Source organism: Symphodus melops (genome assembly GCF_947650265.1).
Source record: "Symphodus melops genome assembly, chromosome: 15".
Lineage (NCBI taxonomy): Eukaryota > Metazoa > Chordata > Actinopteri > Labriformes > Labridae > Symphodus > Symphodus melops.
The window spans coordinates 10914213-10929252 of record NC_136705.1 but is presented as its reverse complement, the minus strand read 5'-3'; the positions used below and the strand labels follow the sequence as shown (position 1 = coordinate 10929252).

At 41.9% G+C, this 15040-nt stretch overlaps 2 protein-coding genes across 3 annotated transcripts in view; both read right to left on the bottom strand.

Moving 5' to 3' along the window:
* pdzd8 (PDZ domain containing 8) overlaps positions 1-1165 on the bottom strand; it is a 37937-nt gene extending 36772 nt beyond the window's left edge. The window contains exon 1 of the mRNA XM_079363495.1: positions 136-1165. Coding sequence (XP_079219621.1) covers positions 136-1019 — 884 coding nt within the window. The 5' untranslated portion in view covers positions 1020-1165. The remainder of the gene's footprint in view (positions 1-135) is intronic.
* A 1965-nt stretch (positions 1166-3130) lies between these two features.
* Positions 3131-14771, bottom strand: hells (helicase, lymphoid specific). 2 transcript variants are annotated; one of them, XM_079363153.1, is made up of 23 exons: positions 14324-14771; positions 13804-13892; positions 13383-13501; positions 12952-13074; positions 12818-12859; positions 12700-12733; positions 12527-12585; positions 12395-12436; positions 12023-12250; positions 11756-11938; positions 11399-11542; positions 10649-10845; positions 9573-9666; positions 9134-9295; positions 8503-8642; positions 8215-8356; positions 7928-8011; positions 7396-7515; positions 7107-7223; positions 6834-6993; positions 6358-6454; positions 6183-6259; positions 3131-3741 (listed from the first exon to the last, which is right to left on the bottom strand). In XM_079363153.1, exons 1-23 carry the CDS (start codon positions 14329-14331, stop codon positions 3653-3655), a joined length of 2550 nt encoding a protein of 849 aa, XP_079219279.1. In that variant the 5' UTR covers positions 14332-14771; the 3' UTR covers positions 3131-3652. The 2 variants fall into 2 exon arrangements, with proteins under 2 accessions (XP_079219279.1, XP_079219278.1); XM_079363152.1 differs by having other exon boundaries at positions 13795-13892; positions 14324-14770.
* Positions 14772-15040: the final 269 nt, after the last annotated feature.

The window sequence follows — 15040 nt, the reverse complement described above, 5'->3', positions numbered from 1 at the left end:
TTTAAAAATGTGCAACTTCAGGCATCACCCCCCATTTCTTTTCATCTTCTGATCAGGTGAAAGCCTGGGTCAAATTGTTTATTGGTTCAGCGAGTTTGTTCAGCACACAGTTACTGATAAGAGAACAGCGCTTACCTGATTTTGTAGTTGGGTAAGGTGTGTTTCTTTTTGATGACCCGTTTCAGTTGGTTTACTATGATGGAGGTGAGCTGAGGAAGCGGCCTTCCTTCAAACTGGGACTTCGCCTCAAAATCCACCAGCGGGTCCTCGAGGAAGGAGAAGGACCAATGGGAGAAGGGCATGCGCGTGAACTGCAGCCGTAGTCTCCCTACAACGCGTCTCATCTTCACGAACAGGTAGGCAGACTTCCCAAACACTAGTTCGACGTCGATGGCGAGGTGGAAGCCGCCATTGTACTCGATGTCCACCTCAAAGTTGAGTTCCTCAGGCATACCGTCCTCGTTCAAATGCACCGGCTTCATAAGTTTGGCTGTTTTAAAGACCGGCAGGGAATTGCCCAGGGATATATCCCTCAGACTAAGTCCCTCAAGGAGCCGACCTGCTGTCTTGGTCTGCAGTAGCTCCTCAAATTCCACCTTGATCTTTTTGGTGAGCCAGTGTCGTACAACAGGGGTGTCTCTGAGCTCTCTGAATAAGAACAAAAATATAGCATTAAGGAAATTACACGTTTCAGGTTTGGCCGCATCTCCGGGCTCGCTTTGAGAAGGCGGTGGCGGCTGTTGTTTTGGGCTGCCGCCGGTGACAGCCGCTTCCTGCTGCCTTGTTGAGGCGGCCTCTTGCTGTTTTGAAGCAGCAGATGCCGTGCTGTCCTGCTGCTGATGGCCTGGCTCGGCATGTTGGGTATTAAAGTAATCCTTCAATGCGTTATCAGGCACTACTTTGACATACTGCACTGTCCTGCCTACGGGCTCAGGGCTTCTCCGGTATATCAGCAGGAACTGTAACACCAATGTAACCACTGCTCCGGAGATAGCGGAAATCAATATTAAGTAAATCATCTCGCGCAGCTGCCGCTTCCGAGTCAACGTGTTTTCATAATCAAAGATTTAGCCGTGTGAACAAAACAAGTTCCACCTGGTCGCTCTCAAAGCTGCCATATCATCTGCTTCTTTCCTGAGCTTCGAGCTTCTCACCTGATTGGACAAAGGGGATACGTAGCTCTGCGTAATGACGTAGTGTGAAAGTGCATCTTTTGATGCGTTCAAGGTATGTCGGATTGTAAATTAACGCAAGTAAAACCTGTTTGAACTGACCTTTGAGTAAAGTCTCCAGCATGATATGCAATTACCTTTACTCAAGGAAATTGTATTATAAAGTATCCTTTAATGCTCAATTTAATACACAAAATGACTTAATTTCATCATAATTTCATTGTGAATTGAGTAAATGACAGATTTTCTGTGTACCATTGTTGATAAGGTCAGTTATTTTGCATAATGTATTTATGATTATGAACACCACGTAAGTCTTCTCTGTCTTGTCACTTTCTATGTATAAGGAAGGGCTCAGCACCAAATGGTTAATAACTTGATACAGAGTATAATAAATACAAGCATTGCTCTATATACGTTTAAAATACATTTTCAAATATCTATTTGTACAAATAAGCAGCTTGGTGTCAACATCCTCTAAAATATCTTATTCAGTTATTCTGCCACAGGCCAAATGTCCAGACTCCTGATCAGATCTTGTATCCCTGTTGCCTACCCGTGACACCTCACACCTTGTCGGGCCAAATGACACCTGTGAATCTTGAAGTGTCAGCACATACTTACCTGCTGGGAGAGGACTTAGACCTGAACAGCAGCCATTGTAAAATAAAGTTACTCCTGACTTCAACCTAAATTTGAACTGGTTGAGGACATTGGTGCTGAGTGACTCTTTAATAACAGTTCACCACACACTGAAGCACATCCTGTGTTTTCACCTATGTTCCCCAAGTATAAATTAAACTTGAAGAGATCATATACTAATAAGGAACATTATCACTGTCTCAATTTGACAACTAAAAACAAAGTTGTGTTTTAGTTATTGGTAAAAAGAAGCTTGCTTTGTGGCGAGTGAGATGGTTAGGATTTCACTTGAAACCATTCTCGAACGACAAATTTAATATATTCAAGGTTTTGTTACGCATTATGAATTCCACAATAGCATGCCATATGTATACTGTATACAGTTTATATACAGCTATATTTTGACTCAATTGTATGCACACTAGATACATTCAAAGTTCTCCATATAAACCTCAAATGTGTACCTCAGATTAACCTCACATCTGCAATCATTGAATTTTGGAATATTTGTATTATATAAATATACCATAAAGTTGTTCAATTTACAATAAAAGAAAATAGACATTTAGTGAAATTTATGCTGAAATTAAAGTCAAACGTAAAAACTCCTTTTAATTGTTTGATTAGGGTTGCTGGTGGACTGGCGGCTAGTTTCACCGCCTCATGTAAAGAGGCTGTAGCCCTCAAAGTGAGAGACCCAGATTCCAATCTGACCTGTGGCTCCTTTCTCACGTTTTCCTCCACTGTCACTATCTAACCATCAACTATGTTGTCGCTACAATAAAAGGCATAAAAGCCTTGAAAAGACATCTTTGCACGACTGCAGTGATCAGTTTCTTTTCCTCCTTACAAATAAAGATGCACACAGACATCACGTGAGATCGCTTTTCTGCTTTTACAGTTTCTTACCAGAAACTAAAATTAATGGTATGTTTTATAGGTAGTTGTGCCCTTTTTGTTGTTCTAATGCCAGTGTTTAAATAGGCTTTATCCACATCAAGGGACAGTGGGGGTCTCCAGTCATTTGCCCCTTTGTTTTGGGTGCAGTGGGTCGTAAAGTTTGGCAACGATAATATTGCCTATGCGTCAGCCTGAAAGGTGTGCTTTTTCACATCTAATACTTTGTTTATACGTTTTTTGTCGTTTTACAGATTCCCACTGGCAAATGCAAAAGGGCCAATCTTCCCAAGAACTGAAATTAAAATTGTAATGTGTGTTTCTCAATTTTGCAAACCGAAGTGTTATCAGAATAGTCGGTGAAATGTTTCTTTAGTAATCATTTTTACTAAACTTACAGGTCAAAATGTTCAGCAAGGTTGAGGAAAGACAAAGATAAGTCAAACTTTATTTATAAAAGGACAGAACAAGTGTGCATCAGCTGTGTGAAAGTGCAAGATGGATAAATTGGAGCAGGTTAAACAACCAGAAGGCATAAAGTTTTCTCTCTTCAAATAAACGAATGCTGTGAAAGAAAGCATGTGATTCGATGTTTAACTTGCAAGTACAACCGGTCAGTAGACATGTCTGATTTCGAACACCGCAATTGCACTAAATGACTTTAATGTCATGTTGTAGCTTTCACTGGAAGGTTAAATGTACAAGGAAGAAAATACACAACAAAAAAAAGCTCAATATACAGAGTGCTTTGATGTCAGTTTAGAAAGTGAAAGGAAAAAAAAGACACCTTTTAAAGCCTACAAACAGCAGTTTCAGGATATTTTCTTTAAGTTTCAGTATCAACTACAAGTGACTGCAGTTCAAGTGTTTTTTTTTTGTTTTTTTTTTTAAATCCAGAGTGACAGTGGTTGAAGGTTCATATCCGAGTATTTCAAGTTTTCTCAGGTCAGCGCGATCTCTGACGACTCTTCAGTTTCGATCACTCTAAAGACTCCCAGCTTCTCTTTCTTCGTACTCCCCTTCGGTTTGTCTGAAAATACAAACAGTAGTTCAGTTCAGCAGTGAAAAAGACCACATCCACAGTCCAGTTCAATACAGTAATGAGTGGTTCATAATTTCGCTCTACAAGTAGGCATTTAGGTGGATGGAAGGCGTGCAGTAAGAATCTTCAACGATGACAAATTGTTAGTCTTGGAACAATAAAATGAATCCACTTTAAATGTTGAAGGGACAACACGAAGGCAATGATTGAGTTTAATATCCTCCTCATGACACATACAGACCTCATGCTAATGTAACAGGCTTATATTGACAACTGATAAATTTCACCCCCCCCCTTTTTTAAAATTATTATACATCCTCCTGCCTGTTTATGGAGTGTGTGTGTCTGCATTATTACGAAGGTGAGTGCACGGTATGAGCATGTTCTGGTCTGAGCCGTTGACAGTTTGATCAGAGGTAGATCAATAATGATTTATGCTCCGTCAATAGACTCATTTAAAAAAAATTTTTTAAATTGGTTATATGTAATCAAACAGTGGTGTTCTGTTTCAGATCAAACTCGATTTATCCTGCATCACTTTTGTAAAGTTTTGAATATTATATCTAAAGTTATTAGTTGCATCGCAAACGTTAACGGCTAATGTATTGGATATTAAACTAGCGCCTTGCGCAGTAAAAAAAAAATTGCGTCTTCTCTCCTTAATGACACACGTTTGTCAGGGGAGATACTCCACGACAACGACACACGACTCGTTCATTTGTGCTTTTTTTCTCTTCTGTTGAACACAGAATATAAAACCAGAAACCCGAAGCTGTCTCCTGAGTTACTGCCAAAACACAATGCAGAAAGTACACACGGATAACACTAATCCACTGTAATGTTGGGAAATGGTTCGTTATAAACTTTCTACTTGGTGACATATCAAGAGGGTTCAGTAAAAAAAGTTCTGACTTGGCTGAAACAAATCTGCAGAACTGGTTCATTTACTCAAACTTGAAAATGTTCATAGAAAAGGAGGTCTTTGGTGTGCTGTAGTTTATGATAAGGGAAGAGACTGTTACCATCGGTCTTATTGTTCAGCTAAAAGCATGCTTATACACTGAAGTGTGTTCGAGAAGCAACATTCTAGATCAGGGATCGTCAACCAGTCACTGACTAAGAGCCAATTTCTTTTTTTCTTTTTTTTTATATAACGTTTACTTTGAAGAGCCACATCATACACGAACATCCCCCTGTCCCTCCCGTACTCTTGTCCTCCTCCATATTCCTCTCTATTTACACACACAATTTTATTTTGAAAGTGACCGGATGTTCTATGCGATTTCCTGTCTGATTTATCATATTCTGTCCAGCTTGAAGTCAGAAGCAGACATGCAGCGTATTTGAAACAAAGACGGACGCAGCGCTCGCTGTGTGGACACAGTGACTGACTAGAGTGGCGGCTTAGTAGCTCTACAGTGTAGAGTGTGTACCATCATGCCATCTGGATGCAGTTACAGGTCCCTGCTGTGCAGGAGGGCACGATACGGCAGAAGCCTGGTGCCTGCAGTCATCTCAGCCCTCAATAAAAATCCATCTCAGTCCCAATCCCCGGTCCCCCCATAACCATATGCACTGTATGTCCTGTCACTGTATGTCCTGCTGCCCCACATGTATGTCCTGTTGTCTCACATGTATCTCCCTGTGCCTGTGTTCACCCTCTGTTGGCGCACTGCCCTTAAAACTGTACACTATGGAATAGAATTTCCCCTCGGGGACAATAAAATAAAAAGTCTAAAAGTCTAGTGTAGCGCAGAGCACCGACAGACCGCATGAGTATGTGTGAATTACTGACGTGCACGGGCAAAGGTAAACACAAACAAAAAAGAACACAGATATGCACTGAGGAGCCTGTTCTAGATGCTTCTACACAGATTCTGTTTGCCATCAGTGACTGCTGAGCTGGGCGTCTTCTCACCAAAGGCTGTACAAAGAAAGGACAGAGCAAACCCACCTCTTCCATGTTAACAGATGGGAAATACTGAAAATGGTTGTTTTTTTTCCACGCCCAGTCTCCTTGAGATACAGATCACGCTGAAACTTTATCTGAGAAGTGCCTCTGGAATATGTATACTGATGCTATAACAAGTTATCAATTCAATGATTGACAGAGGAGGGAAGTTGCAGTGGGAGGAATGTAACATGAACCCGGGACTCATTCAACATCCATACCAGTGAGTGTCTGCTTCAAGACAAGAATCTGCTCTGCTCTGTACCAACACAAGAGATATTTGCAGATTCACCTTGAAGTGGGTATTTTTTGTAAGCAGAGGCAGCCTGGCATCAATACTGCAGCTTTCCTAGTCGATCCCTGCTGTACACTCAAAGTGTGCAATATGCGAGCGCTTTTCATTGTTGTTTTCGCTTCACATTTGTCAACGGAAGGCCCATTGTCCTTCTTTATACCGTATAACCTCACTGCTTCTTACCCATTAAGTCACTGCGATCCAGCAAAACCTCCAGGTCCTTGTCACTGATCACTTTCCCCCGGGATGCTTTCACCTCCCTGAATGGGACAGAAGTCACAGCCACACGTTCAGCCACTGATCCTCGGGTGTTTTTACATTCACTTGGAGTTTGCTTGAGTTAAGAGGAGCATCTTACTTCTCGGTGCCCCTGGCTTTGAGCAGCTCCCTCAGCTCGTCCAGATCGATGCAGCTTTTGCTTTGGTTCAGATCGGCCTTCCCTCCTTTGAACTTGTCTGTGGAGAAAAGAAACGATTCGATTTAAGGGATCAAGTCATCAGACAGAAACAGAACTGGCAATTGTTGTGTTAATCATCTACCGCTATGTAAATATAGTACGTCTATCAAAAAGTTGATGGTTCCAGCTTCTTCTCACTTCACTCTATACAAAGTCAAGTGAATATCATCATCTTTAAGCCATCTAAAAGACTAAGGAAGCTTGTCAAAGAGGTGCTTTTGTAGACATCACCTTTGGCTTTAGAACAAGCGTGATCATTCTTTAAAGCTTTTGCAGATTTATAAATAACATACATTTTGAAAGACCACACTTGATTGAGTGCTTGCGTTTCCAAATACGAATGTCAAACATGGTAGAACTGAGAGAGTGCCACTCACTCTTATGGATGACCATCTGCTCCAGCTTCCTCTTGGCTGAGGCTCTCTCGAGGATCTTCTGGTCGATGGTGTTGGCTGTGACCAGGCGGTACACCACCACTGGTTTGGTTTGCCCGATGCGGTGACAGCGGTCCTGAGCCTGCAGGTCTGCCTGGGGGTTCTGAGAGGGGACGAATACCCAACACACTGATTTAACGCAGCACATGTACAGGCAACGCACAATGTGGACGTAATGAAACACTTTCCAATACAAGAGGTTTAATCTGCACCCACCCAGTCACTGTCAAAGATGATGACAGTGTCAGCAGCTGTCAGGTTAATCCCGAGTCCTCCTGCTCTAGTGCTCAGCAGGAACAGGAACACCTCAGGGTCTTTGGAGAATTTTGTTATCTGGAGGAGAAGAGCCAGGTTACTGTATGTAGAATCAAGGACAGAGTCGTAGGAGTCTACTGGAGCAGAAATTGTGTTGCTTGACCTTTCCGTTCTCTCTCCAAAAACAAACAAAAACGACAGTATATCAGCCTCTTTTCTTTTTCAAAATCAACTTTGTATTGAAACTTACATTTTCATCTCTGTCAGCATATATCATGCTGCCATCCAGCCGGCTGTACTTGAAGTCCCGCAGATAGCAGTAATCCATCAAAATATCCAAGATGGATGTCATCTGACTGAAGATCAGAACCTGCAACCGAAGTAGCCAATCACAGTAGTCAGAAATCAATGGCAACACAGAGGAGAGGGCAGGAGGCCGGTCACACAGCAAGGGAAATATCCAAATCACAACTGAAACGTTTGGATGATGTGACACATACATGATGAACACATCTGGACATAGCATTTAGATGTGAAGGGATGTACACTGACTGAAGCAATGTGTTCATTTTAATACTTAAGATATAATTGTACAGTCCAACATTAACATCGTTTTACATGAGCCCAAGAACTAATGGACCATGGTTCATGAAAGGTATGCGTGTGTGTTTTCTTTTCAAGTAAACCCCCGATCTCAGGAACAAGTAGGATACAATTATTTTGCCCGAATTCAGCAAATCTAACAGAAGTCTTATGTTGAGGCCCACTGTGTGACGTTTCACCTTGTGTCCCCTCTTCTTCAGGGCAGGCAACAGTCGGTCAAGAATTAGAAACTTCCCAGAGCTCTGCACCAGCTGCTCATCAATCTGCACGTAGAAAAACAGAAGAAGAAGAAATGGATTAACAGGAAGTGACAACTAACTGTGCTTGTTCATCATCATCATCATCACTCCTTGATCTGCACCACTCCTATTTATCTACCTCTATTTCAAGTCTAAATTAATGTATGATTCATGCTTCTGACGCTGTTCAGCACCTGTACGCTTACTAACAGGTCGCCCTGTATTACCTTGAACTCCTGAGTGGCAGGGTCCAGCGGGTACTCCACCAAATAGGGGTGGTTACAGCATTTTTTCAGCAGCATCAAGATATTCCGCATTTTTAGGTCGATTAGGGAATCGAGCGGGCCCTGGACATCCACCACTGGAGAGCTTGAGGGGAACAGAAGCAGACAAATGTTGAAGAGATCAATCTCACGAGTTGAGTCACACCCCGCCCCCCCCCCCCCTCAGGCAAACGTCACAAGTAAAGCATTCTTTATGATCTGACGCTGAGAACCTTGTAACCCGGTGCTGACCTCTCTTGTTCCTTAAGAACCTTCTCCAGATATTTCTCCAGGTCCTGTGGCGTTTCCTGATCTGTTTCTTCGTAGTCCACCAACCTCCGATTGCGGCGTTTCGGCCTGCCGCTCGATGTCAGCTCTACAGGAGCCTCCGTCTAAACAACCGAAACAAAAGAAAGCAATGAATGACTTTGCTAGTACCTATCCTTTCTGTATTAAAAAAAAAAAAGGCAAACAAATATGAATCCCTCATGTCAAACTAGGCACCCTGATGTAGGTCTAGGAGGAAGACGGTTTAATGAGGGGGCAGCTTCGTGTACCTCTAACAGCAAAAAAACTAACAGCAAAAATACTTGTCCAAAAAAAAAAAAAAAAATACAAAAAAATTTGTATTTGCATTGCACCAATCCAACAATTCAAAGTGTTTGATATCAGAACGAAAAGCATTTAAGAAATCAAGATTAAATCAAGAATAATGGCAGACCAGATACATCGGAACTGATAAGCCAACTGATATGTGACAGTACTCCTACACAGCTGATGCATCATCCTTATTTAAAGACTGAGCGCCACAGTGTAACCGTACAGAGATGAATACACAGAGCAGACCCTGCCTCTATATAATGTTTACTTTATTTGATGTTACCTTCTCCTGGCCCAGCATTTTGGCGATGGTTTTGTTGACCACGGCGGTGTAAAAGGACTCCTGTTTGGCTGTGAGAGGAGCATAAACAATGATCTCTTTCTTAGGAGGGACCTCCAGAGTCACATCCGACTTCAGCCTCCTCAACAGGAACGGGGTCAGAATCTGAAACAGGATGGAACCTTTAGAAATCTGTCGTTCGTGCAGCTACAGAAACAGTCAGTCTAATGGCGTCCAAATGAAGTGAGACCTTTTAGTGCCACATCTAATGAAGCAACATTAAAAAAAACAAAAAAACAGGAACAAAGTGTTTGTGCTTTAAATTAGCTGCAGAGGATACAAGCCATTGTTTTGAAAACACCAGAAAAACATAACTGCATGTGACATGAGGATAACAGTGTGCGATAGTTTGCACAGTGTGCTGATGTTTATGAAGACTTACCTGGTGCAGCATGCTCAGTATGTTCTGCTCACGCTCTGCAGCCACCACATTCTCGGCCTCACCGAGGGAGTCGATGTCAAACCAGGACTCGAAACTAAAATGCAAACATGACACCCAAAGGTCCGACATCAGCTTTTAAAGTCTTCTGACTACTCAAAGCACTTTTACACTGCATGTAGACCACTGACGAAGCAGCATCTTTCCAAAGGGCACATCGGATATGTGGCTGCAGGAGCTGGGGATTGAACACCCGACCTTTGCAATGAGAGACAACCAACTCTACCACTGAGCCACAGCTGCTTCGAAATTGAACAATTGTGACTGTACATGTGTTTGTTGAGCTGTCCGAAGGTTTGACCAGTTTGAAATGTTGCTCTGATGCTATCTTTGGCAGGCTTTAAGATGTCACATTTACTGATGTTATACTGATTTGAATGACTGCAGACACATTCAACAGATGTAAACTAAGCCAACGCAATAGGCAGAAACATCGAAATATTTATCAACTATGACTGACATTGTAGATATAAATATTATACTCGTCGTTGCTCTGTCTGTCCAAGTCCTTCGTCCTGCATCTTCTTCTGTCCCACTTCCAAGCCAAACACAGCTTCAACAGAATGTTGATGTTTCTCTTTTTTTCAAGTGTCTTAAGATAACATTTGTTTTGAATTGGTGCTCTACAAATAAACACTAATCAATTAATTGATGGGAACAACATCTACCCATCTCTCATTGGGCGCTGCATTCTATTTGGTAAACTAAAGCCGATGAGAACACGCCTTAAACATGAACACTCTCAATTGGCCAGCAGGGGGCAACCTCAATGGTAACAAAAAGTTTGATTGGCAGATCCTGTCTTGGTTGAATGTTAAATGTTGCTTCTGTGAGATTCCATTCTGTAATTCTTCGTCTTTGTCATTACATGTCATACATTATGATGGCATTCTTGGCTTCATCCCGACATGAAACCTCATTTAACACCATTGTTGTTAGTTTTGCTGCAAGAGCATAATTCCATATTGAATGATCTAATGGTGATAAGTTGTTCACATGTAGCTGTGGAGGGTTCGTACCTCTTAAGATCATCAAAGACCTCTGGCAGCAGGAAGTTGAGGAGGGACCAGAGCTCAGCGAGGTTGTTCTGCAGCGGCGTTCCTGTCAGCAGCAGCTTGTTGTCAGTGGGCAGCATCTTCAGCTCTCTCACCAGCCGACAGTTGAGGTTTTTGATTCTGTGGCCTTCGTCCACTATCAGGTACTTCCACTGGAAGCGCTGCAACACAAAACAGAGGTGGTCCGCCTTATCAGACAACATTCAAGAGAACAGTAAGACAGAAGGGCGCAGAGTTAATGTGACAACGTAGAGTACTGCATTGTTCCACAGCTCGTGACATTTAGATTGCTTGTTTATTGAATCAAGAAAGCAAAACAAAGAAAATCAGGTAACACAAAGACAAGCAGCAAATCATATTCCAGGAGCATTACCTCGGAAATTCTTTGTACGAATTAATAAAATAAGTGTGTGATGTGAACTGGTGGTTTTATGTTGGTCTGTTCATCAGACAAAATGAATGTAGCTACTTCACAGATTAAGAGTCACTGCCTTGTGACAGGGAATAAAACTCACCTGCTATCAACGATAATCACGAGTCATTTACAGAGAAGCTTCGCTGCTGAGGTACTATTTCACACCATTGGACTGGATCTCATTTGTGAACGAAACAGTAAAGCATTTGAATATTTGACTGATAAATGAACGTTGCAGTCATGAGGATTGGTGTCAAAATATTCTGTTATGTAAAGATGAGGATGTGCACGGATCCTACCTGTAGGAACTTTCTGTCGATCATTGAGATCTCAAAGGAGGTGATGACCACGGGACACATGTTGAGGGAGCCCTGAGGCCTGCGGATCTGTTTCAACACCTTGGCCCTCTCTGCTTGAGGGCCGTGGTAAAGCACCACAGACACCTTGGGACACAAACATGATATGGACTTAGCTCTGGTTCATTCTGTCCCCCTGTGATATAACTGAGCACAGCAGGTTAATGAGGATTATATATTCTTTGAATGAGGTGAATTTAAACTTCTTCATTAAAGCTCACTTCAATGGTGGCAGGGGAAAAAAAAAAAAAAAAAAAAAGTAATTGAGCCTTTCACAACCTCAATGACACATTGTCCTACCTCTGGTGTGAAGCGCTTGAATTCATTGATCCAGTTGGGCAGAGTGGAGAGAGGGGCCACCACCAGGAAGGGGCCCAACACATTCTTTTCGATCATCATGGCAATGTGAGCGATGCACTGGATGGTCTTACCCAGACCCATCTCGTCAGCCAGGATCCCGTTGATGCCGTTCTCCCACAGCATCTGACAGAACACAAAGCTGCGTGCTGAACACTTGGAAATGGAGAATCACTTCCCACAGTCCCATGTTAGCGAAGCCCCACTGACCCTCAGCCACTCGATGCCTTCGATCTGGTACCACCTCATCACCCCTCCGGTGAAGTTCTCCGGCTGCTGGGCGGGGACTGGCTGGCCGTTCACCTTCCTGTGAGGATCGAGGAGATGCTTGGCGTTGTCCCGCACCGCCTCTGACAGACGGTTCTTGATGTCCTGGTTGGAGTCACTCATCTTCTCGATGTCCTCGGCTTCCAATTTCTTTTGAGCCGGCGCTTCATCCTGAGATCAAACACAGTTGCATGTGTCAAATTCAATTCAAGTTAAACCTGTCGTACCTACGTTTCCTGACACCTCGATTTCCCCTTCTGGATAATTGAAATCATCTATAGTGAAGAAAAACTGTTTAAAAAAAAAAACCCTTACCAACTGCTCTACTTTTGCTTTCTTTGACTGCGACATGATTTCCTGGAAGACAAGATCAAGCAGAAACAGTGTGAGCAGATCAACCAATGGAAAAAACAGCACACAACTAAAAAGTTGAGAATGTTAGCGTACTTCTTTTGTCATGACGTCTGCTATTTTGTAGTCTTCATCCCTCTTCCGCTTCTTTTTTTCTGGTCACATAAGAAACAAGCTAAAGTCACTTTTCTGTGTGTTTACATCTGAAGGTTGAACTCACCGTTTGAACTACATTAAATATAAAAACTAGTACTAGAAAATCTACTCACCTTTTTCAGACTCTGCACCGTTTGTTTTTTGCATCTAAAACACAAGCACGCCCATGTTAATAAGGAGAATAGAATTGAAATGCCAAGCGCAAATATTTCTTTAGAAAACTTTCTTCACCTTCTTGCCCTTTTTCTCAATTTTCTCCTTCCTCAGGTTCTCCTGGAAACAGAGCGCAAGGTTACAATCGTGCCTCAGACAGTAAACTATGCTAACGTATAAAAGGCTTCCCATGTGTTGTGCTTTCCACACACCTCATGCTGTTGTTGCTCCATTTTAGTCAGCAAGAATTTAGAGTAAATGTTACTCTTCTGAAGCAAATGCTGCAGCCTCTTGAAGCGCATGTCATGAGATTCCCTCTCCCATGTTTCCCGGGCCTGGCGATGAGCAATGAAGCAATACAAACAGAAACAGGATTGAACATGTTTAAGGATGGATGTAATTTGAGGGTTTGGATCTTAAATAACAACCACAAATATGTTTTGTATCTTCAGTCATTTTAAACTTTTGATCAAGTGGTCTAGAAAATGAAGAAGCCATATCTGTCACTGTTCATGTAGACTAAACACAAACACTTTTGATAAACCAAGGAACTACTCAACCAAAGGATGTATCAACACAGTTATGAATTAATGTGTTGTCTGCTTTAGGTTTTGAAAAGAAAACACACTGAGGAATAACACACCTTTTCAATCATCTGCTTTTCTTTCTTCTCCCCTTCCTCCATCGCCTGCTTCTCCTCTTCCTCCATCTCCTTGGTGATGACCACGTCAGACATCATGTTCTCCGATTTCACAGTGCCATCTTCACAGGAACAGCAGAGAGAGTAAAGCTGATGAAGCATAACATATGAAGGGCACAACCTCTCATTCACCAGCTATTGCATGCCTTTTCCAGGTTGGTAATCTTTGATAGGACATAATGCGTTCCTGCTGAAAATCTGTTAATGATGTGGATGAGAATTTGATGTGACAAACTACAATATTTCCTCATTATCCCAGCAATAAATGACATGAACATAACATTTCTGGGGGATTAAGATAATCCCCCAGTAAACTATGTTTGGCCCCCCTTCGTGTCATTTTCTTGTGACTGACCCTCTGCACCTCCAGTCTCCATGGCTGTGCCCAGGGGCTCTTGAGATTCGTCTGGTTTGGGGCAATGAGGGGAGGCACTCCGGGTTTCTCCCTTAAGGCTGTCAGCAACAGGAAAACCATAAATGATAGAGCTTTACAGGGGGCGGGACTAACTCCATTCACGTGTATGGCACATACATATGTTTTACTGCAATGCATTCACTTAGCCGACAGTAAACGATTATCAAGTAAAAGTTAAAAGACAAGAATAACTTTCACAACAAATTCTGCTTTTCTGACACTAACAATGGGCTTATTCCACGACGGTGAATGTCAGGGAAAAACTCATAGCCTACTCTAAGTAAAGGTAAACGAATAACGCATGAATGTCTCTAGTGCAGTAAATTCATACTACAAATCCTTATTGTTAAAGTAAAGATAAAACAGCTTCATTATACAGGACTTTTTTTTTGCCGAGTTTAAGATAAAACGTTAACCTTACACAAAAGAGTTAACTTTTAGCATAATACGCGAGAATAAGAACACTTACCAGCTCATTATTACCAACTACAAAGGTATTTCGGCCACAATCAAAGTTGGTTTTTTTTCTGGATGAACAAAATAGTAGTTTGTCGACAAGCAGGTTCTTCAAGCAGTCATTTAGTTCAAGAAGTAGTTCATCAAATTACCCCGCCAGAGGTAATGCATAAAGTTTTTAAATGTGCAGCTCCACTGATATCCACAAAAATCAGAAAAGAATATTTACTACTTACTTCTAAAAACACAAGAAAATGCTACCGATAAGATTTCGACACTGACACTTTGCAGAAAGAGCCCAGCGTGTGTTTAAAGGTTTGGTCCAGCAGCTAGTAAGAGGATACGTACGTCCGGCCACCGACTTCAAAATAAATCGGGTTGCGCATACGACGTACTCGGGAGCTCGTTTGAGATGTCGTGATATCTTTTAATTTGAAGGCGAATCGCTTTACTTCCGCGACTGTTCTTTAAAAACTTAATGCAACACGAAGCTTAATTGTAGGCGGGTCTATTTCATTTCGCGCCAGTCAGGACGATACCACAACTTAGAAAATAGGGTGATTATTGATTGCAGCGTAATTACTGCAGTATTTTTTACAATAAAACAAACACGAATAAGAAGTACATTAAAATGTATTCATTCAAAGAATATTTACGATAGCATATTTACAGACCATAGAATACGAAGTTTAGGGAAAATAAAACAATTACACAACTCACACACCCCTCT